The following is a 24,006-nucleotide window of genomic DNA, read 5'->3' as shown; positions in this document are numbered from 1 at the left end:
TTGTCTGAGCCATGATTCACTGAGACCACTCATATTTTTAGAATAATTTATTAATTAGCATTCTCCACATGCAATGGTCACACAAAATCCCAATTAAGAGTTCCATACTGCCTTCCATTCCTATTGCTTGCTCTTTGATTTCTTAACCCAATGAAAATCGTAGGGAACAAATCTCTCAATCTTACAGTAAAAGGAAGGGAGAATTTGGAACTTTTCACAAGGGCAACCATTGGCTTTTAGGTCCTACCATAGTTATGGAGCACAAATGAAAAAGTCCTTTGAAATAGCAAATATGACAGATTTTAAGTACTCAAAAGCTGTCCCAAAGAGGTGCCTCTTGGAACTAAAATCTCTACTACTGACCGTAGTAAAATTTACCTAACAGAGAACCTGGTTCTGCATTTTTTAAGTTCTAATTTGTAGTTATAATGTCAGTGAACAAAAATGTAATCATCATTTCAAACATTTTCAAAATAATAGCTACCTAGACAAAGTCTCAGTAATATGTTACAGATAATATTTAGCCCAGCCAGGATTAATATTTTCTTGGTGTTGCCTAATGTGTCAAAGACAGGACTAACTTTCAAGACATTTTCTCTGCTTTGCTGCCAGGTACCTTGAGCAACAGATTATATTACTTTGGCCCAATTTCTTAATCTATGCAATGAAAATAATCATACCAGTCTACACTGTAATGAGGTATGTAATGAAGTATCAGTGAGCTTTGAGATGTCACGTTATCTTATAATGCCCTGGAGAACAGTCCACTTGTTTAATGAGTTGAATTTTGGTAAGTGTCATTTTAAAGTTTCACATGTTGTTACAAATGAAATGTTTAAAAGCACCTAACCTCAAGACAGATATCAACAAGAAGCTTAGCTTGATCACATTATTATGATATACATATAGCTGATGGAACAATAGGACAAGAGGCTTGAGGGATGAAGGATGAGGGTTACTGCCATAGGAGAAACAGAAAGCTCCTAATAACTGGGCCAAGGGACAAACGGTAGAAGAGAAGATTAAAGAAATAAATCTGGAGCATAGAATGAGAGAGCAGTGGAGAGCATTAGGAACGCAAATCTATCACAATAGTAAAGCCTTCAAATAGGTGAAACAGAGACCAACAACATGGAACAAGGAGCTGACTTAGTGTAAACCATTAAAAAAGATCTAATGGCTGGTAAGATCACAAAGGTTTTTAGGGAGTCATTAAGGAGCAGGTGAAAGCAACAGTATTAGGACAAGTATACAGGAGATAGGCTTGAGGGAGAATGGCTCAAAAGCTGTGCAGAGGAAAAGGATCTGGGGGTGTTGGTTGATGCTCACCTGAACATGAGCCAGCAGTGTGCCCAGGTGGCCAAGAAGGCCAACAGCATCCTGGCTTGTATCAGGAATAGTGTAGCCAGCAGGACCAGGGAGGTGATTGTCCCATTGTACTCATCTCTGGTGAGGCCGCACCTTGAGTACTGTGTGCAGCTTTGGGCCCCTCACTACAAGAAGGACATTGAGGCCCTGGATCGTGTCCAGAGAAGGCCTACAAAGACAGTGAAACACAAGTCCTATGAGGAGCAGCTGAGGGAACTGGGGTTGTTGAGTCTGGAGAAGGAGACTCAGGGGAGATGTTATTGCTCTCTACAGCTACCTGAAAGGAAGCTGTGGGTGGGCCTCTTCTCACACGTAACTAGTGATAGGACTAGTGGGAATGGGCTCAAGTTGCTCCATGGGAAGTTTAGGTTGGAAATTAGGAGACATTCCTTCTCAGAAAGAGTGGTCAGGCATTGGAACGGGTTGCCCAGGGAAGTAGTGGCATCACCATCCCTGGGGGTGTTCAAGGAAAGGTTGGACCTGATGCTTAGGGACATGGTTTAGTGGGTGACATTGGTGGTAGGGTGATGGTTGGACCAGATGATCTTGAAGTCCTCTTCCAACCTTACTGATTCCATGGTTCTAAGTGAAGAAACACAGCACATTTTCCAATGTCACCCCTCTTTCTCTCAGCTTCCTTTTTTTAAATTTTAAAGTTTTTAATTCTTCTTCCCAGATTTCTGCTTCAACTGTTTTCAGGCAAGCTTTTTGATCTCATTGGGAACTGCCTTTTGTCATCATCACAGCTTCCAATTCTCCTCCTTGCATTACACCCCACTCTAGGATCATCAGTGCATATGGCACTGGAAAATATTTTGCATATTTTTGAGATACTACTGGGGACTATAAACAGCATCTAATCCACAAGCTGGCTGTCAGTGAGTTCTAGCAATAAGAAAATGAAACACATGCTTTGTATTACATATTATGTATTCATATTGCATTTGTATTTTATTGCTTCTTTGAAAATGCCAGTGTATAAGAAAATGAAATGAGAATGACCTGAATATGTGTATAATTGATATATGAGTAGTAAGAAGCAGAAAATAAGCACAGTGAAAACAAGAACAGGTATGTAAGTTATAGCAGGGCCAAAAACACATCTTGCGGACAACAGCTGAAAATGGTAATTTACCAGACTGCAAGATCCAACTTTATTAGAAACACAATCTACTTGATAGTTAAAGCCGTAAACCATAGTATTTCCCAAAGCCAAATTAAAATTCCAAATAGCTCATATTATTGTAAATTTAACCACTGGTTATATGAAACACAGTTGCAATTTGTATGTAATATTCTTACCACAGTAGCACAGTTTCTCCAGAATACCGTGGTGGTAAATAGGAACTGGTGTTCTGCTATAACTGCTACTGTTCGGTCTCTTCAACAGTTGAAAATAACATACTGTATTATTTATGTTATATTCTTAGCTTTACAAACAAAAACTAACCATCCTGTCATCTTTCACATTTTAAATATCCAACAGTCTATTAAAACCATGATCCTTAAAAAACAAAACAAAATGTAAATTTAAAACAATACAAATCAAGATAGGTAGCAGCCCTCATGACTTCAGTGTTTGCTGTTGGTGTGGTATCAAGAAACAGAACGTGCTGCCACATCTGTTTAATAAAAAAAAGCTCTTCACAGGCTTTAGAGAATCGTGTTTTATGCATACTATAAATAATGCAGCATTTCAACTGCAGAATATAACTACCATGAAAGCTACAGAAAATGTTGCTCCATAACTAGAGGTAAATTGTGTAATGCTCATTAATTTCTCCGATCCCATTTTAACCACTATACCTCATATTTGCAATGGAAGCTTTCTATGAGCCTTAGATCTATTTTCATTTTGCAATATTACATTTTTATCTAAAAGAGATTCAGAAAAGAGGATTTTTGTGATCACATAGGAGGAGCTTAGCTATGAGACACAGCAACCTGCACCATACTTAAACCTCTCCTGCAATGGAAGAGAATTCCCTCACTGTCCTGTCTATTGCAACCCTGCCAAAAATACAGTCTGTTTGCTTGGTGAACTGAAATCTGGAGAATCACAGCCACTGCTTTGATTCCTTTTGAGTCTTTAATTTACTTAGCATTTTTATTTCTATTTAACTTCATAGCAATTTGCTTTCTTCAGGCCTTATTTGCTAAAGATTTATTTTTAAAACTTGCATTCCTCCAGCTTTTCTATGTCTATTTTCTGCTGTTGTCAGGCGTGTAAAATAACCCTACATCCTGGCCTGTCAATGCCAGCACCTCTGCTCCCTCCCAGGGGAGGGCAGCTTCCTGTGAATCCTATTACTGACTCACTCCCCAAATCCCCTTCGCTTCTTGGATTTCACTCCCTTGACTTCACCTCCTACCCTCTCCCCAACTTTCATCCTTCATTTTAAAGCCTGTCAAACAAGATTTCTGACAAATTCACAGCAATTGAATTCTGTTTCACATCTCCACAGCCGTCAACACCTACTGTTCTACACACTCTTCCATGTTTTCCTGCCAAATGTTGTTTAAGAAGGTCCACAGATTCAGAGTGCAGCTTAATAGAAGTAGTATAAAACCCACTAATCTTCTTTATACCTGTTTTGTTTCCTCAAGCTAAAATACTGCAGTAATCATTTACAAAATATTGAAGCTGATCTTTTTTTCTTTTGTTTTGTTTTTAAATATGTATAGATATGCCTTTTTGTTTCTTAGTCTATTTGGATTTCGTTTACTGCCATTTTGCTTTGGTTTGCTGTTACCACAATTGCTGAACTAAGAAATCTCATGTATCGTGTAAACTTTCAACTAATTGTCTTTGCATCCAATGGCCATATCTACTTTAAATCTGCTATGAATTATTTCAGAATTTTGTAACTAAGCAAAACAAAGATTTTAAAATTCTTCCAATTCTTTACACACTTCTTTGTCTTCTTCCAGTCATTACTGCACTGCAGGACTCTAATGAGCATATTTAAAATACTGTTTGTTTGTTTGTTTGTTTGTTTGTTTTTTCCCCTACAGTGCCTATATTAGTCTTGTCTAGCTGCAATTTGCAGACTAGTGGTAAGTTTCTGATCTTGGCCAGTTTTGTGATTTTTTTAATTTCCTACTAAGCATAAGCTCAGCTCTGATGTCCCTCAGAGCACTCCAGTCTTGGCCCAGCACTGTTCCTAATCTACATGCTGGCACTTTGAGGCCAAATTCTTTGGCAATGTTTGTGTGACCCTGCATGGATGCTGATGCTCAGTTATATCTTTCTTCAACACCTTCTGTCCGTCAGGCATTTTTATTGTCCTCACATCATTTGATCTCCACTACTGGATGGGTAGTAACATTTTCCATCTAAATTCAACAACAACAAAAAGAGAGGGAAAAAATAGTAACAAGTAATAATAAACAAAAGCAGGCTGTTCTTACTGGCAAAGGTTGTACGGCTGCTGTATTTCTCTTTAGTACACAGCCATTCCTATGTCTAACATTCAGTCCAGATGAGAGCCGCTAGTCTGGTGTTTGATATTTAAGACTTATATCCATTCTATCAACTTATCTTTATTTCATCTAAGAAAGATAGACCACTCATATTACCTCAATATTGATATCTTGGCCTGTGCTTTTATTTCTTCTAGCAAGATAGCCATGAACATGACCACATTTCCAAATCTGTTTGTTGACAAATTGGAGTTTATCAAAAATGCTGTTGTCTGTGTCCTCTCTGGAATTTTCTAAACCATTTGTGTTCAACAGTAAAGTTTCTCACTGTTTGTACAGAAGAGGCCTGAAAAACTTCATTTTTTATTATTTTTTTTAATATCACAGAATAAACCACACATCCCATAAAAGATTAACAGAAAGCAAAACTTCAAGCTGCAACAACAAAGAGAAGACGTGTGGCTCAGTCACAGATAACGGACTAAAAGTAGGTCTTTTTGTTGGAGCACTGGTAGCACACAGCTGGGCAAACCAGATGTAGCAAAGAGTTTAGCCCATACACAGATCCCAAGTAGCAAAGTTTGGAAGCAATCTAACGTAAAGTTTTTAAGAACTATTCACTGCGTTTTCTGCATCTACTCTTTTTTTAAAGTATTTACAGAAAGGTTTTTCATCTTGTACTTGGGCAGTCAGTTCCATTGTAGGTGACTAAACCTGCTGCCTGACTAGCACTCACAACTCACGATTGTGCAAGGATTTGTGAGACACTTCAATTGACATCCTTAAGGATAAAAATATCCCTCAGATAATGAATGCATGCAATCAGGAGTATCAAAGTACAGCACTACAAAAAGAGACAGCAAATGAATTTGCAGTGAACAAATAGTTTAAAAGTAATGGAAAGGTTTCACAGACAGTTCTTAATTATTGCTGGTGCCACCCTTTTCTACAAGATATGGATGCAGAACAGTGATGTTCCCCAAGACTTTCACTTCTGCCTCAGCTCTCCCAATAAGTTTTAAAATAAAATAAAATTCTTTGTCTAAGCACTTAAAATCAATTGAAAAAATGAATCTGAAAATGGGATACTCTGAATCAAGAGAAAAAAAAAATGACTGAAAGCATTAAATTTTACAGACTGGCATGGCCTGTATAATACTAAAACTACTGCCATTTTCCAAAAGCATTACCTATGTTTTATATTAGTACAGTACATTGTTGATATATGATTATATTAATTTATTGATGCTATTTATCATTATTAAAGATACAATAGCTTTATGATTGATACAGATGAAAATACATTTGTCAAAATCATGATTTTCATCCTATAAACTAGAAAATGCAGCCAGATCCAACAATACCAGAAATTGCAGCATCATCACCACAATGAAAATTCATGCACAGAAACTTCTGCTATAGAGGAGCATATTCATCTATGTCCATGCTCTGTTAAAGCAACTCATAACTGCGGATGATGATTACAGCAGTCTGTCAGTAACTGGCTTTAGCAAAAGCCATCTGGATGGGACATGGTGCAATAATTTCCTCCACCATCTCAAAAATACTTGCAGCTGAGTTTTTCCTCTTTTCAACATAAGAAAGTAGTTGAATGCCTCTGACACAATAGACTGTCGATGTCCAATTTATTTATTCCATACAGTATCTGAACATATTGCATACCACGTAAGCTCTGAAGTTTATATTCACCAACAGATGTTTTTCTTTCTGGAGCAGATGGTATATTGACTATACCGTGACATAACTCACATTTGCATTATCAGTCATGAATGTTAATGCTTTCCATAAACTGAGTTTTGTGTTTTGCTAAGATATTTCTAATAGCCATAACATCTTTGTAAAAATCAATTAGTTTGATAACAAAATTGGTGAACTTTTTTCTTTTTTTTCTTTTCCTTTTTCTGTTGCAGAAGCACACCCAGGGGTAAGACTTATCAAAACAAAACAAAACAACAACAAAATAACAGCACAAGAATAAATAAGGGGCAGGAGATAATATTTTGTTATTTCCTTTTTTTTTTTTTGTCTGCTCATACTTGTTCTGTTTGTGGTTTTTAAAGCTCAGTTCCAAAGTTGAAATACATATGTACAAAATTCTAATTTCTTAATTTATGAGCTAAGTAGTATCTTTTCAGGAAGAAAACTTTTTCAATTTAATTCGTTAAGTCCTTGCAGTCATAAATAAAGTGAAATAATTGTAAGTTGAACAAGATGATTGCCACGTAAATGTAGCAGCTTCACTATTCTTGGGCATGATGATGGTCCTGCTAAATAATATATACATATAAATATATATGGGGGGTAGTATTCTCAATTTATATTGTTTTTGCAATTATTTTGGGAATAATGCCACTAAAACGTATCCGGAATGTCCTGATAAGTAACTTTCTAAAGGGGCTATGTCAAATAACATGCAGGTCCTAGAAGTATTCTGTTTTTATGTTATCTTAATGTGTACAAATTATTGAACAAATTTCTCTGTTGATACAGATCCAATGTCTTCTAAAGTGAATTTAAAATTTTCTTGCTGTGTTATTTCAGTTAAAGTCATCCCAGACCTAACAGTCTTCAACAACTCCTAACTCTTGCTGATAGTGTAGCTTAGGTTTTAGTATCAATACTTGGGGAGATTCTGCTGAAGAGTAAGGAGTCTTGTCACCAAGTTACAAATAACAGTGCATCTTTTCAGATTGTAAATAGATTTCTGGCTATAGAAAGTTGTTTTCTCTGCTTTTTTTTCTTAGCAAATTCATGTGCATTTTAAATGTAATTTACTTCACAATTTAAACAGTCAAATTAATATAGCATTGACAGTTATTCATATGGAATTACAGAAATTACAAAATCTGGAAGGTGGATAACTTTGAAGAAAGCATTCCCCTTTCCTACCATAAAATAATTACCCATAGTAGCAATTTGTCACAACTAGCCCATGGAGATAGCTGTTTATCATATGAGATTTAATGTATTTTTTCTTTAATTCTGTTAATATAATGTAATTTACTTCAGCTCTCAGGTGGGCCTCAATTATTGTTTTACAAATATTACAACCTTATTTTAAAATTTGTATGTCATAATAGCTGATCTTCACTCATTTTCTCTATTTTTGCCTATTTGTCTGTGGCTGATTTGTCCCACTTTATACATCAAAGTTTGGTTTTGCAGGGTTTAGTCTGCCCCTACATCATTGGGCATGAAAAGCGCCTGCTTCCAGTGGGATTTGCCACATTTCACTGTGGTTCCTTTGATTTCTCAGGGGCTGGAATCTGCAATATTAAATTCATCTTTGACAGCTTTGATTATTCTTCATACCTGTTCATCCCTTCCCTATGTTAGAAGACTTTATTCTATGTTTAGTCTTTCTTCTTTTTAGTAGTTTGTAATTCTTGATTTGCTTATAATTTTGTATGATCAAATGTTCAGTTCAAATGTTTCTTGGAGGCACTTTTTATGTTTATTTGTGGTTTGTAGGCATTAAAGTATAGTCATTTATCATCTAGTCAGGATTGTCATAGCAGCCATCTGTCACTAACACTCACAGCATAGCATCCCACTAATCTATGCTTTCATTGTCACTTGGGTGCTTTTGAAACTCTTTCCCTATATACACACATATACTAGAGTAGCTTGCAGCAGCATTTTTAAAATATCTATTTAATTAGGCCCCAATTACTTGCATTGGACAGAAATTTCCTCAGTGATGCTCCTTATCCTGCTTTCTGGTTATATGCAGTCAAAGGGAACCTCTGGGTCCTTTGGTTGAGTAGGTGAAGAAAGGTGTTACAAGTCCCCTTCAGAAAGGGGCCGGAGAAGGACAGGACCTGTTTTGTATCTGCCAGTGGAGTTCATTATATATATGTCCTGCTCCCCTAATGAAGTCAGGTCTAACTGAGGTCAAGTGGCAAGACAGAATGGGAGAGAAATGTCTGTATTCCCTCTGTAGTCCTGACATTTTGTCCAGTACAGTTAAATACTGATATTTGTGGTATAAGGATTCTTTTTTAGTATTAATATTATGAAAGATTCAAACTACATCATCCATCATTTGTAAAGCGCCCCGCAGCAGCTACAGCCATGCAACTAGACCAGGTTTCCAAAGAAACTACTTCCCACTCATATTACCACAAACAAACAAATAATTTCTAGCAGCCTTTAACCCACTTAAAATTGTAGTGTAAAGGTCAAAAGGCACAGAACAGTTTAAACCAACAAAAGGATTTCAGGATCACTAGGAGCAGAAGATCCTAGCTACCCTGCTCAACATTCATTTTGCTCTTTTGTGCCTCAGAGGAATGCAAAAGCAGTGTTTCCTAGCCATTGCATAGTGAAGTGTGGGGTTCATAGTGTACACTTATAGAAACCACAGGACCATACGGTCTTTCAAAGAATCCTTAGGCTACCAAAAAAAAAAAATAATAAAAATAAATAAAAAGAACAATTTTGGACTTGTATCATCAGTTTCTAACTGCAGAAACACTCCTACCTAGTCACACAATTGCATAACCTTGTCAAACTTCATTTTTAAAGTTATATAAACTCCTCAGATGCTCTACCCAGCTGTGAAGACAATTTCAAACCATCTCTCTATTGGTAGCTAGAAATATACAAAGATTACAATTTTATCTTCAAAGTGCTAGGATGAGATTTTTTATTATTTGCTCTTCTTTTTAAGATGTTATAACCATCAATTTCTGGAAATTATCTACACTTCCCCTAGCAGAGACATCACCCACTCTTTAAAAATGGAGACCTTCCTTGTTATTTTCTGTTATGCGGTAATGCATAGTTTCCTGAAGAGAAAAAGACATTGAAGCTGACAGGAAACAGAACAATTTGTTTGTGGTGTGAGTACATAATAGCAACAAATAAATGAAATAATGTTACTCCTGCTAAAACGGCTTTTCTAATTTAGTAGAAATACTTCTGAGGTGGTTTTATATAAATATTTTTCCCTTATAACTTCAGAAGTAACAACAAAGGAATTGGGAAACTTAGTCATTTCCAAAATTCATTTTGAACTAACATGTTGATTTTGGAGAGGACAGAAGCGAAAAGGTAATGTGTGGTAGTAAATTTTTATTATTTTAATTTTGCACAGGCACAAAGGGACTAGAATCTAATGTCCAAAACAGCAAAAAAAAAGGTAGTTAATTTTTCAAGTGATTCACTTATTAAAATACAACAAACTAGGCGCTTTGGTACTTACCCAATACATGACATCCCTCCTTATGGTCAATCACCAGCTGCAGACCTCAGCAATGCTGTTCACCCAAGTGATAAAAGTTTACCCCATCACCTGGAATTCTGGGATATGTAGTTCAGTTGCCCCCGCAATGCAAATCATATAGCTTGTCTGTACTACCACTAGTATTTGAGAATATTAGTTATTTGTGGGTATTAGGTGGAAAAATAGGGTTAGATTTTATGGGTTACCTATAACATACGATTATTGAGGATGTTACAAAATATATTTTAGAATTAAGGATCCTGAAGAGGTTTGAACAGCACTGATGAAAAGGAGCCTTCCCTGGTTAGAATTTGACATTGTACAAGGTGATGCTAGAACAGCATTTGAATTTAGCAGAGTACCTTAGGCCAGAATAGTGCACAATACATTTTCACTGTATTCCATACAACCTTTAGATAATGAAATGACCATGTGAACTGAAAGAAGCTGACCTGTGAGAAGAAGAGGGGCAAATACAAGTTGAGATTTGTGTTTTTAATATTCAGCACTTAGTATGGCATTTGTTTTGGCCATCACAGAATTACATTCTAGCTACAAATCATTGTAATGTCAAAAAGCATAGCTGAAATGGCAGAGTGAAGTGGGACTGTGGAATAAGCAACCTATGTAGACAGATTTGGGAAGCTAAATATCAGGATCAGGAGCTCCTAGAGCAAACTATTTTGTGGATAACTGAGCAAGATATGAGGCCACATATGCACACACATGGTAGAAATATGGGACATCTAAAGGCATTTCATTTCTACATGCAAAGATTCAAATTTTCAGGTAAAAATAAATAGATTCAATCCAGAGTTAGATTTTGACAGACCTAATGTGGAATACCACAAAATATGTAAAATAAGCTGTAAAAATAATAATAATAATAAAATTAGCTTAAGTAAATTAGAGCCTAAAAAGGGAATACTAGCCATAACTATGAACTGATCTATTTTTCTTTGTAGCACCATCAGCACTTGTCCATCATGATTAAAATAAAAGGCACCTAATATAGATACACAGCAGGGGTAAAGATTGCTTGTTCCTTTTTGTGATGTGAAACACAGGGGGTGGGGAAGCTTGAAGTGTATACGAAGAGAGATGAGCTAACTAGCTGAAGCTAGAATTGGAAAGCTCTGAAGCTGTGATTCATCTACAGCTATATACATGACATTTTTTTGGATATGGCCCCTATTGGGTTCCTAAAGCATGATCAGCTATAGATTGACAGTCATTCTGGCAGTTTAGCCTCTGTGGAAGGTTTTCATTTTTTCATGTGGTTTCATCTAAAATTTCAGACCTGGGACTTGATTATGTTAACTGCAGTTGCTGACAGAAATGTATCCTAAAAGAAACAGTTGTTCAACAAGTGAAAGAATACATTTTACACTAAGGAATATAACGGTTTTACATGAGAAGCCTAAACAGTTCTGGCCATAAACTGCAAAACACATTTCGTTTGGACATTATATTGTTGTAGCATGTTTGACACTGGAAAATGTTATTTGGGATATCTGATGATCACAAATTACCACAAATCTTCAAAGAAATACATATGATTTTATTAGTTTGTTTTAACTTTTCCCTGTTTTTCACAGAGGTGGAGTCACTGATCACCTTTTAGCAATTTAGTATGTAGATACTTACAAACACAATGAACCTTATCCTCTTACTTCTTGCCAAATTGCCATGTCATAGAAGTAGGGGAGGAGGGACAAGCATTTTAAAAATCAGCCTCCAGGGACTTTAGAAATTCAATAAGTTTGTTATGATTTGTTTCTGATGAACACATCACTAATAATGTATCTTTTTGTTTGTTTTAAGCATCTAACATAAAATAAAATCTATTGATCCTTCTAGCAATTTAGGAGCTATTAAGTTCACTGATCTGAAATTCTCTCTTACCTTCTATTCTCCTTCCTCCTATCTTAAACACAAATCTGTTATTTTTACAGGAGTTTAACCTCTTCTAGGCCCCCAGGCCTTACCCATCCTTCATGAGTTCAAAATCATTATTAAACCACCAGTTCCAACAGTTCTACCACTCTGTAGGGAGATTTCACTATTCTCATGGATTCAGATACATTCAGTTGGTAAGGTGTTATTTCCTTTAAGCTGTTCCATCCCAGTTTTCCAATATGTCTTCTGTCTTTTTAATAGCACCATCAAGAACCATTGAAATCATTACAGGGCTGAGCCTGGTCAGAATTTATTTAATTGTTGCAAGAAACATCATGTTATCATTTAGAACCTATTTACTAAAAATAAATAACTTTATGTTTTCCAAATTTTGTTGTCAGTTTATTTTACTTCTCTAGTGAATAAGGTACATGCATATACATTTGTCTCTGTTCTCAAGTGACAAGTAATAAGATGTGAAGAAACAGTCTCAAGTGGCACCAAGGGAGGTTTAGATTGAATATTAGGAAGAATTTATTCACAAAGAGGGTGGAGCATTGGAACAGGCCCAGGGAAGTAAGGAGGCCACAGGGCTGTAAGGAGGACCTGAGGAACTACAGGCCTGTGAGCCTGACCTCAGTTCCAGGGAAAGTTATGGAGCAAATTGTCTTGGGTGAGATCACACAGCACTTGCGTGGCATCCAGGGGATCAGGCCCACACAGAACAGGTTCATGAAAGGCAGGTCATGCTTGTCCGACCTCATCTCCTTCTATGATCATGTGACCAGACTGGTAGATGAGGGAAGGGCTGTTGATGTAGTCTACTTAGACTTCAGCAAAGCCTTTGACACAGTCTCCCACAGTATTCTTCCGGGGAAACTGGCTGCCATAGCCTGGACAGGTATACTCTTCTCTGGGTAAAGAACTGGCTGGAGGGCCGTGCCCAGCAGTGGTGGTTAATGAAGTCCACCTGGCATCCCATTACAAGTGGTGTCCCCCAGGGGTCAGTACTGGGGCCTATCTTGTTTAACACTTTATTGATGACCTAGATCAGGGGATTGAGTGTGCCCTAAGTAAGTCTGCTGATGACACCAAATTGGGAGGTAGTGTCAATCTGCCTGAGCGTTGGGTAGCCCTTCAGAGGGATCTAGATAGGCTGGACTGATGGGCTGAGGCAAATGGGATGATGTTTAACAAGGCCAAGTGCCAAGTCCAGCACTTTGGCCACAATAACCCCATACAACACTATATGCTTGGGGGAAAATGGCTAGAAGACTGTGAAGAGGAAAGGGACCTGGGAGTGTTGATCGATGCTCGGCTGAACATGAGCCAGCAGTGTGCGCAGGTGGCCAGGAAGGCCAACGGCATCCTGGCTTGTATTAGAAATAGTATAGGCAGCAGGAGCAGGGAGGTGATCATCCCCCCTGCACTCAGCTTTAGTGAGGCTGTACCTTGAGTACTGTGTTCAGTTTTGGGCCCCTCACTACAAGAAAGACATCAAGGCCCTGGAGCATGTCCAGAGAAGGGCAACAAAACTGGTGTGGGGTCTGGAACACAAGTCCTGTGAGGAGCGGCTGAGGGAGCTGGGATTGTTAAGTCTGGAGAAGAGGAGGCTCAGGAGAGACCTCATTGCACTACACAACTTCCTGAAGGTAGGTTGTGGTGAGGAGGGGGTCGGCGTCTTCTCTCAGATAGCTAATGATAGTACTCAAGGAAATAGCCACAAGTTGCACCTTGGGAGATTTAGGCTAGATATCAGGAAAAACTTTTTCTCTCAAAGAGTGGCCAGGCACTGGAATAGCCTGCCCAGGGAGGTGGTGGAGTCACCGTCCCTCACAGTGTTCAAGAGGTGCCTATACAAAGTGCTATGAGATATGATTTATTAGCTTTGCAGGTAGTATTGGTGATAGGAGGACAGTTGGACTAGATGATCTTGTAGGTCCTTTCCAACCTTGTGTTTCTATGATTCTATGAAGTGGTGAAATCTACATTCCTGGAGATATTTAATAGATGTGTGGACATGTTACTAAGGGATGTGGCTTAGTAATGAATCTAGGTAGGTCAGGTTTATGGTTGGACATGATGACCTTGAAAGTCTTTTCCAAACTAAATGATTCTGTGTTCTTCTTGAGTCTTAAAATTTTACTTATTCCTGTGTATAACTGTTGCTAGTGGTATCCACTGAGCCTCTTGGCTTGCACAATGAATTTGGCAAGTGCTATCAGAAATGATCATGCATACAATATCTATGAGAGTAACAGGGGTAGCAGCTTCTTCGTTCATAACAGAAACTATATTCTTCATAGACAGACTATCCTAGTCATCTAACATGACATTCTGTTTAATCAAACCCCTCAGTTAACAATACCATAATTTTTGGTAATTTATGATCCAGGTAGCTCACACAAATTGAGGGGGGGGGGGGAGGGGGAAATATTTTTTTTTTTTTTCCAGTCTTCAAGGACTTGACAGAAGCTGTGTTTGGTATCTTCTCCCCACAGGTGTCATAATTATAAGTGAGGCACAGGCAGTCAGGATGGGAGTTATGAATTTCAAACATTTCTTTATGTGAAAATTTGAATGTTTCATATTTCCTCTCTGTCGTGAAGTATGCAGAAACAGCACAACTGGAATGTATAATTTCTGATAAATATTGGTCAAGTAAAAAGTATATTTAGATAAGGTACTGTAGCTTTTGTTCTCTTCCACTAGGACTGAAAAATTTCATTGCTACTTAAGTGTCAGCATCCTGATGCAAAACACAGGTGTTTCATATGTCAGTATGATAAAGAAGGAAGCGAAGCCAGTGCTTTCTAGTTAGAGCAATTCAGAAAGTGGCATGTATTTTCAACTCAGTTAGCAAAACTACACTTTAAAGTGATGATTTTATTGGTACCGTCAAGAATAAAATTCCATGCCGTTATCATATTTTTTTACTTCCCCACTGTAGGTTTTAGAATGGTTTACAATGCAGTCCTTTTAAAAATCCATTCCTCAGTTGAATGGAACCAGTAGACAAAGTCAGCATCCTTTTTCTAACTGTCACGTAACTACAACTGGAAAAAAAAAAAAAAAAGTTTTCCTTACAACTCTACTAAAGACATCATACTAATGACATAAATATCATGGGCTTAAATTACAGAATTTAATTTTAAATTCGGATTATCACAAATTATAGAATGGATTCACAGCATAGCATTAATTTCTTGCAGTAGACCATTCCTGCTCATCTTTTATTTCATGTTGTTTGCTAAAGCTCGAGAAATCTCCCAATGAGCTGTGAGCCAATTGGTTGTATTTATTGAATAGTATGAGATCATTATAGAAAAAAAAAAAAAATCTTAAAAAAATGATTTATTTTAAAAAAATGAAAAAAATAATCTTTTTAAAAAATATTAAAAAATATTTTTTAAAAATCAAAAATTATTTTTTAAGAAATTGTTTTCATTTTCCTACAGTCACTTCTAGGCCTGATTCTGTAACATTTTACCCTGATGAATTCCTGTATTAAACTGAAGGAGAGTATTATTCATGAATACAGTAGTGGAGATGGAGACTGTGGTGAATGAGCAGTACCCTAAAAGAACTGGGTATCAAATAAATAGAATTGAATAAGCACTGATATATTCGAAGTGTTTTTATAGTTCTAATTCCAGCCATGAAAATGAATACATTCACAAAAAAATACAGCTACTACCTGTTTTAACAACCAGAAATATGTTGCATATGAATCAGAGCAGCAACCAGTCTGACAGTTAAAGCAATTGGTGTCATATAGGTTACAATTCAAATTCCTGATCAAAGATCATCACATCACATCCTGGATCTTCTGAAGTCCAAATCAGTACTCCAAATTTATAGTTCTTTTCCTCACTGTTGAAGATTCCATTTTTCCTTTCCAAAATCTCTTCCTGTATAATGTTGTCTAATCTGAATTCTCAACTTGATTATAGTTTTTATTGAGTGGTGATGCAACTAGACTATATTACAGTTGAAGCCTCATCTAGCTGAGACTGCCAGACTAATTACTGCCTAGGTCTTTGACCTTTATATACTGTAGAAAAACTGTATATAAATGCAGCAAAATACTTAAGAAATTCAGCTAAAGCTAAGCATGCACTTCAGTGATTTTTGGACTCAGCTGAAATGTTTTGTATTATTTAGGTACTGTCGTAGCTGACAATATTTTAAAAAGCATTATTCACAGAAATTTGAAGTTTCTGTTACAAGCAAAAATCTCACAAGTTAGAAGTTTTCCCCTGGAAAAAAAAAAAAAAAAAATCCACAAGCTCTACCTCCTCTTTGTCATCCTATGAAGAAAAATCAAAGACTAAAACTGGAAAGACTGGAAAGGATTCTGAAGTACTTAAACTGTTAAATTTTTGTCTTAGAGACATGTAATATATATGTATCTAAATCAGACTGCAAGATAGGCAGAAGGACCATTGCTGTCAACTGATGAAGGCACACTGGCAAATCACTTTAAGCATTCCTTTCCCACGGTTCGACGTAATCCAAGCCAAGATGTGCAAAGATTTCTTCCTCACTTCCAGCTTTGAGAAAGATCCTCTGTGAAATAATAATAATAATTTTAAAAAGACAATAAAATTGTTAGAAGCAAATTTCAATTGATGGTCTATCTCACTGTTTAAAAGGAGTTAATTTTTGATAGCTCTACCCATTGTATTCCCTACAGAATACATTCTCTTCATCACTTTGTTCAGGGGTGACCTTGCAGTGTGAAAGCAAGTTAGAAAATAATTCTAATGCTTCTTGATACCTTCAATTCTAATGATTAGTTTACAACTCTTTGTTTTGATATGCTTTTTCAAATCTCTGTGTGCAAGTGTTAGAACTCAAATGAAACCTACATTTCCCTTCAGCAAGGGTCAGTAACTTGACTTTCTTAACAAAATCATCAGTTATATTATAAATTAATATAGTAATGTTCTCTATAAGTGCATTCAAGCTGATTCACTAATTATGTATAACCAAATATTAAGTGTTAATGCCTTTCAAATTTCTAATATTTACAGAAGGCTTTTCTGAAAAAGAAAAAAAAAAATCCTGTCTGGAAAAGCAAGCTGAAAATGAGCTGAAAATCAACAACTGCACTGGGTTCTTACATACATGCTCTTAATGAATAATTTACAGTAAAATTCAATTTTTATTTAATTATTTTTTAAAACCTGCTCTTCTGACATCACAGAAGAGTGTTTTGCACAGGAACAACCCACTAACTCTACCTTCCTTCAGAAGATCAATAGAGTAATATACATAGTTTTATGCATTCTTTTAAACACTGATGTACAATATTAATTACAAAAGTGCTAAAATAGATGAATACTAAAGCAGGGCAAACCTCACTGTTGGAGGAGTTTGGAAGCAAGAACAAACTCATTCCTATTGAAAAAGAACACTTAATATTTCAGCACTTTCTAAGTCTTTTGTTCTTAAATCTCAGTCAATGTTAAGGTCTGAACAGCCTCAAACTCCACCACCACGAAAACTTTAGGGTTAGGGTTTTATAATCTTCTATATTTAATTTCTACTGTGAAAGAGGCAAAGCTGGGTGAAAAAATACCCATTAATGAATTCCTCTTAGTCAGGAAAATCTCTGATTATACTAAAATTTAGAAACATCTGTGCCAGCATCTTTGCTTTCTCAGCTGCCAAGCACTGCCTCCACGAAGGCTATGCTTCCAGCATACCCATGGCAGTGGGTAAGCACGAGTCCATAATTAGATCGGAGCAGACTCACAATATGATGGAACAGCTGGCACCAGAGATTCCCAAGTTTACCCTCTGTGTTCTCTCCTCCACAACCTCTTTCATTCCATGATCTGGATGGTGCTTCTCTGTCTCTTATTCTCATAGTGATCATGCAACACAAGGGCCTCAGAAAGCATCAGGCAAGCAGGTTACTGAAATAGATAAATCTTGGTTCTAGTTACTGCCTGTTCTCTCTTTACCCTTTCAAATGCCCTCTCATAACAATGTTAAGCACATAGTTGACCAAGGGAAGCCCGCTGATGTAATCCTTTTGGATTTCAACAGAGCTTTTGATACTGTTTCTCACAGTATTCTTCTGGACAAAATGTCCAGCATACAACTAGACAAACACATAACATGATAGGTGAACAATTGGCTGAAGGGTCAAGCTCACAGGGTTCTAGTAAATGGGGTTACATCACTCTGGCAGTGAGTCACTAAATGATGAGCCAGAAAGAGTAAGCAAAACCACTGAGTCCATGCCAGCTTCATGCTGCCCCTGAAACATGCCTGTGCTTCATCAGTAAAATTTATCTCACTAGTTGGAACTCAGTGACTTACTGTTCATCAGTTCACTTCCTTCCAGTGCCTGATCCATCTCTCACTCCCATCAGCAGCCACAGTTTTGCCAAGGCATAATGAAGAATTGAACACCCAAAGTAAAATGTAACTTACAAAACTCAGTTTGTAAACTCAAACTTTAGCAGAGTTTCAACCAAATCAGAAAACTGTTCCCATTTCATCATAGGAGTATTTGAAATTTGAAGTTCTAAATCTAACTCTATCTACAGCAAAGGCCCCTCTTTCTCTGACATTGTTCAGCTTGGACAGCCAGAGTAGTCAAGCTGACAGCTTTCCTAACAGCTATTTTTCAATGCCACAAAGTAGAATGAAAGTCGGTTTAACTGTGCTAGAAAGGTTACAAACACTAAATTGAATAGTAGAGATTAGATGCTCCTGAGTGAATTGAGTCAGCGGCCTTTGGTGTTCTTTTGAGTTTGGGAGGGCAGAAAAGGCAGAATATGTAGCTCTGATTTGCTCATCCAGATTTCCCAACCAGCAAAGTAGATATTTAAGAATAGTTCTGGCTAATCTTGTCTTGAATCCATTTAACTTTCTTATCAAATAATTGCCATTCAATGAATAATTATGGAACATTTTCATTATTTTAATTTCTGAGAGTTCATCTTCAATTAGACAAAAACAATCAGCAAATACTTAGAGTCAATGGTAATAATGGCAACAAGAAATAATAAGTATTCTGTGTTACTAATAAAAAATATATTACAAAAATCAACAAGTTTTAAAATTACATCATTTTCTGTCCTGTCCCGTATAAATACGTAGAGTGCAGCCTTCACAAATAGTTCCTTGCAATGCTCAGAAGCTACTTAAGTCACTAAATCTTTGGCATTCATATTCCACACATTTGAACTTGCAGAACTGCCACACATCAATTGCACACAAAAACACAACCAAACCAAACCCACTGAAAAAATAAAAATAAAAAAAATCTTTCCCAACAAGTTAAGTAGACATTCTACTAAGCTCATTGGCATACAAAGGCATTGATTTCAGGCAATAAAACATTCCATATGGATTAGATCTGTTACAACAATGCACAGTAAAAGTACTTAACAAGGTATATGAAGTTGTTTTCACTTTCCTGTAATGAATTCTATTTATATAAGATAATTTTCGTATGCAAACACTCTGTATCAGAAATTTTAGGGAGTAATTTTGCCCATTATTTCATTAATTCTATTAAAAAAAAAAAAAAAATCAGGACAAATGCTTTTTTCTTTTACCTCTAGTGTAAAAACAGCTTCCTATTTTCTAAAGTATTTTACCTTCCAGCATGAAATTCTCAGCATATGAATATTTAGACTCTGGTACAGTGCCTGCAACTACAGAACATTGATGGAGCATGAAAAGCTGAAAAAATAATCACATATACATAATGAACTGACAGTTCAAAGTTGTGTCTGTAATAGGAAAGATTGCTTATAAAGCATAGACAATGTTTTTTTCTAGAAAATTCGTATGTCAGGTTCTGGAATAAAAGTAAGATACAAAAAGCACTAACTAGGAGAATGTCAATCCTTTTTTCATCTGTAGAGGACTAGAAAAAATGATAGAACACAGAGTAAAAGAAAAGGAAAGAAAAGATTGAAAACTACCCATCAGGTAACAATAGCAGAAATATTTCTTCCCTAGAGCTTGACTTGCAAAGACAGGATGTTAGGATTTTTTTTTTTTTTTTTTTTTTAAATTCTTATTGTGAACAAGAGAGGACAAGCCATACATATAAATTACTGGGGAAAAAAAAAAAAAAAGTAAAATGAGAAAAAAAAAAAAAAAGATCTTACTCTTGTAGACAGATGTTACAGATACTCTTTAATAGAAGCTCTTCATATCTCTGGGACCCCAAATTGCATCCCATTTCTTTTGTTCTGTCACTTCATGTTTTTCTGCAAGCAAAACTCATTTCATTTGCTTGACAGGGAAAATTTCTAATACAAAGTATCTGATGCTGAATAAATTCTCAGTAGCTACAAGCCATGTTTCTAAATGAATCTCTAGTTGATATCTGCCAACTGCTTTAGCAATGTAAGTGTTATTAATGTTAATCATAACCTATTATTTTCCTTCTTTGTCAATCTATCCAGAGCTTATACAGTGATGAAAATTTGGTTAGTGCATTCAGTACTGTTCTTTCTTCCTTTTTCCTTTTCTTTTTGCTCAAGAGATGTAACTAATGAACTGCTTGCCCAGTTATTGGGGTTTGTTGTTGTTTGGGGATTTCTTTTCAGCTTCCTACTGGTATTCCACAGATCCAGGGCAAGCCCAATCAACATCAATCAAGCTTACAAAAAAACAATGTTCTGGAGCAGCTGGTATCATTCTGCTCTTATCCCATTTAATCACTGCTGTTATTTCAATGGATGTAAATATTACATTTGTGGTTGCAAACATGACTACATTAACTACACCTAATGTAAAACAGCTGCCATCCAAATGTTTTATTACATGAACTGCTACCTCTTATTTTCATTTTGGCATTAATGATCAACGCTACTTTTGATGACAGAGAAGGAGAGAGTGAAGGCACAGAGCTAGTACTACTTGGTGATTTCCTAACTAGTACTGTCGAAGTTCAGATAGATGTTACACTATTATTATCACTTGGTTTCAACTCACATCCATTGAAGCCACAAAATAAAACCATTAACAATGCTCCACTGAGACTGCTTCATCAAGAGACACAGAAGCTGCTTCTCTGCCAGCTTTGCATACACCTCTGAAACCAGGTCTACTCATGCTCTGCATCAATATTAACTCATTCTTCTTGGAAAGCACACATTTAATCAGATTCCAAGTAGACTGATATCCTACTATTTATTACCCAAAATCTTGGTAGTAATAGTACATTGCAAAATACCAAATCAAGTATTATAATACTATAAATAACCCTCAGCTTGTTGCTGTGGCTTTTTATTGCAATTTTCCCCATCTCAAGATGAACTTAGGAACTTAGGAAGTTAGTTTCAATGCAAGTACCCCAAAATAAAAACCAGTAAGAGCACACAGGCTGTATCACTGATGAAATGATAATCAATGCTTCTGAACCAGCAGAATCCACTGGAAAGCAAAGTACTTTACGTTGCTATGTATACAGTACGTATGTGTGCAAACCTCAGTCCTGAAGATGAGACGCTTGGCAGAGATTTCATTGATTCGTTTCTCTATTTAAATCCTTATCATCCTTGGTATTAGCTGAGAAACTAAGGTATGAAATTTCCTAGTTCACTACTGGCCCAACTCTACTTTCTACATTATTTGAGCATTTATTCTTGAATAAGTCATAGCAAAATCATGCCCTTTCAAAGACCAATTTTAGTATATTATTTTATGTCCCATTTTCCCTGCTCTTTTTCTGTAGTGCTGACTTTGGTTGCTGTACAACTGCAGTTCAGAAAGAATGCAGTCTTCCTCCAGTGGATTTCATTATCCTTTGGAAAACTATGACATTGTATAGGATGCAAACCTCCTCCAGAGCAAAAGACCTCAAGGGGCAATGATCATTATAGTCTGTCGGGACTTCTGACGTACTCTTTCACCAAATAAAATGAGGGGATGGAGGAGTGAGGGGAACAGAATATTACCAGTAGTATATTGTTAACAAATTACAAAACTATTTGATGCAACTGCTTTTAGGTAAGCATTTGGGAATTTCAATAACTTTTGCATTTATTCTAACCTTTCCTTTGTATCCTGATAATGTTGCATGCTATAAAATGGCAAACTCTTCAGTAGGTTAGTGATTTCCTCATTTAAATTTGGTCTGCTTTCACTAACTTTTGTATGGAGTTTTACATGTGACTTGTGTCCATGTCAATTTAATTACTTTAATATTTGCTTTCCTTTTTAAAATTATTTAAATGGAGATATAATGGCAGTATGATCATTTTTAACTTTTAACAGTATGCAGAATGATAAATACCAAGCAGGCTAAACTCCCATTGTTTTACATGTCTGGAATCATTACACTGGCAGTAAGCATGACAATGATAAATGAACAACAGAAAAGAAGAGGATAGACTGTCATTTGAAAAGCTGGAACTTAACTCTTCACTGTGCTTGGAGAGAGTCCCTTCTAAATATATTTTTGTGGGGTAATATCAATTGTGGATGAATGATAGTAGCAGCATTAAAAACTATAGAAATATACTATGCACCTTATATTTCTTTTACAAATATATTTGTAATTTAATGCCGGGCTTATCTTCATACATCATCAGTTATGTCAAGTCAGTTAAATAATACAAATAATTATTTGGATCTAATGGTTGTGCTAGGTTATGTTAGTTATGTTGCTTGCAACATCTTCCAAGATGTGAAACCAATTCTCTAGATACCAAAGGCCACTGCATTCAGTGGAGCAGCACACTCTTAACACTGAAGACATGCAACTTAAGCTCTCAGTGTGCTGACAGCTTAAAGGTGCAAAGCTATTAAACTGCTAACATTCCGTTTTTCTCCAATCCTTCTTGCTCAAATAGCATTTGTAGCCTGTAAAAAATATAGATAGCTGTAAAGGAATGTATCACAATTTTTGCATGAAAGCGGTGCTGCTATTTGAATAAAAGCACAGTCTGTGTGTAGAATAAGATCTTGTTTAAAAAGGAAAAAAAAAAAATTAGTTGGGCTTGTCAACAATCCCATTAGGTGGGAAGAACAACTACAGCACTGTCATTCTGCTAAACAACTCTAATTACATCTGTCCGTCCAGGGTAGCCTTTATGCTGTATCAAGAGGGCTACAACAGCCATTTCACAAGTCGTCTTATAAAGAGAAAATAAGGTTACAGTTTGTTCCATGACTTGACAAATCAAGCCTTCCACTAATTTTAAATTTAAATAAAATTAAATAAAAAGACTTCCACATTTCTTTAAGTGACTACATTGAAATGTAATACTTGTTAAGTAAATCTATATCTTTTCCACAGAATTATGCTCTTTCCTGATAAAGCACTTAGGGATGTAGGAGCCCAATTTTAGTCATCAGCTTCCCATCAGACAAAGGCTTCAGATGTCCCAAACCACATGCTGTCAGGTTGGTGTCTGTCTCTGCCAAACACTCAGCTGACAGCAGGTCAGAGGAAACAAAGGCTGGACTGTGAGAAGTTAATAAAATGAATAAAAAGAGTTTACAGGGGAAAAAAAAATGTGAAGGCAGAAACAATTAAACCATCTAAGCAAGTATTTTCCACTTGATTAACAAGAGAAATGGTCGCATATGTTTACCTGACCTCGGTTTTACCTTATCTGCTCTGTCACTGGACCACTTTTGCTAGAAAAAGTGTTTGTGCATCACCACTGTTTGCGCAAGTACTGAAGAACTGCAAGAACTTTTAGAAAGATGCTAGTCTTAATAAATAAACATTTTACAATGTATACCTCCCAAGGTAGGTATAAATTTCATTATTTTCTGACTTTCATATTATACCGACCTAAAACACAACATACCTTGTCAGAGGTATTCAGCTAATGACAGGGCCTGGTCTTTCCATCAAAAATATCTGCAAAATCATGTGTCCACAAAATGCACACACATTACATTGCCCTCCTGTAAATTCTCCACCCAAAATTACAGTCCCTTGTTTGAGGCTTTTTCATGTGGCATACAGTGAACCACATGGGTTTCTGGTGAGGCTTTGCAGACAGGCCTTTGGAAATTATGTAAACTTACTGCTGCTTTGCACCTGGGAAGCCTTCCCTGCATTCCTAGCCTGA

General features: G+C 36.4%; 1 protein-coding gene across 7 annotated transcripts in view; it reads right to left on the bottom strand.

Moving 5' to 3' along the window:
• The window catches only part of DNTT (DNA nucleotidylexotransferase), a 112,873-nt gene that overhangs the window by 462 nt on the left and 88,405 nt on the right, over positions 1–24,006 (bottom strand). For 4 of the 7 annotated variants that reach the window (XM_035330394.1, XM_035330395.1, XM_035330391.1 and 1 more), the window contains 2 exons: positions 19,519–19,645; positions 16,373–16,507 (listed from right to left, as the gene is read on the bottom strand). The exons of 1 other annotated variant lie outside the window; for it this stretch is intronic. In XM_035330394.1, the coding sequence (XP_035186285.1) occupies positions 19,547–19,645 (99 nt within the window). In that variant the 3' untranslated portion in view covers positions 16,373–16,507; positions 19,519–19,546. Of the gene's footprint in view, positions 1–16,065; positions 16,508–19,518; positions 19,646–24,006 lie in introns of those variants that run through there. 2 more of the 7 variants (XM_035330392.1, XM_035330397.1) reach the window with 1 other exon arrangement.

The sequence above is a fragment of the Oxyura jamaicensis genome, chromosome 6 (assembly GCF_011077185.1).
Source record: "Oxyura jamaicensis isolate SHBP4307 breed ruddy duck chromosome 6, BPBGC_Ojam_1.0, whole genome shotgun sequence".
Taxonomy (NCBI): Eukaryota; Metazoa; Chordata; class Aves; order Anseriformes; family Anatidae; genus Oxyura; species Oxyura jamaicensis.
The sequence above is the reverse complement of the archived record's forward strand: the minus strand, read 5'-3'. Positions and strand labels throughout refer to the sequence as shown.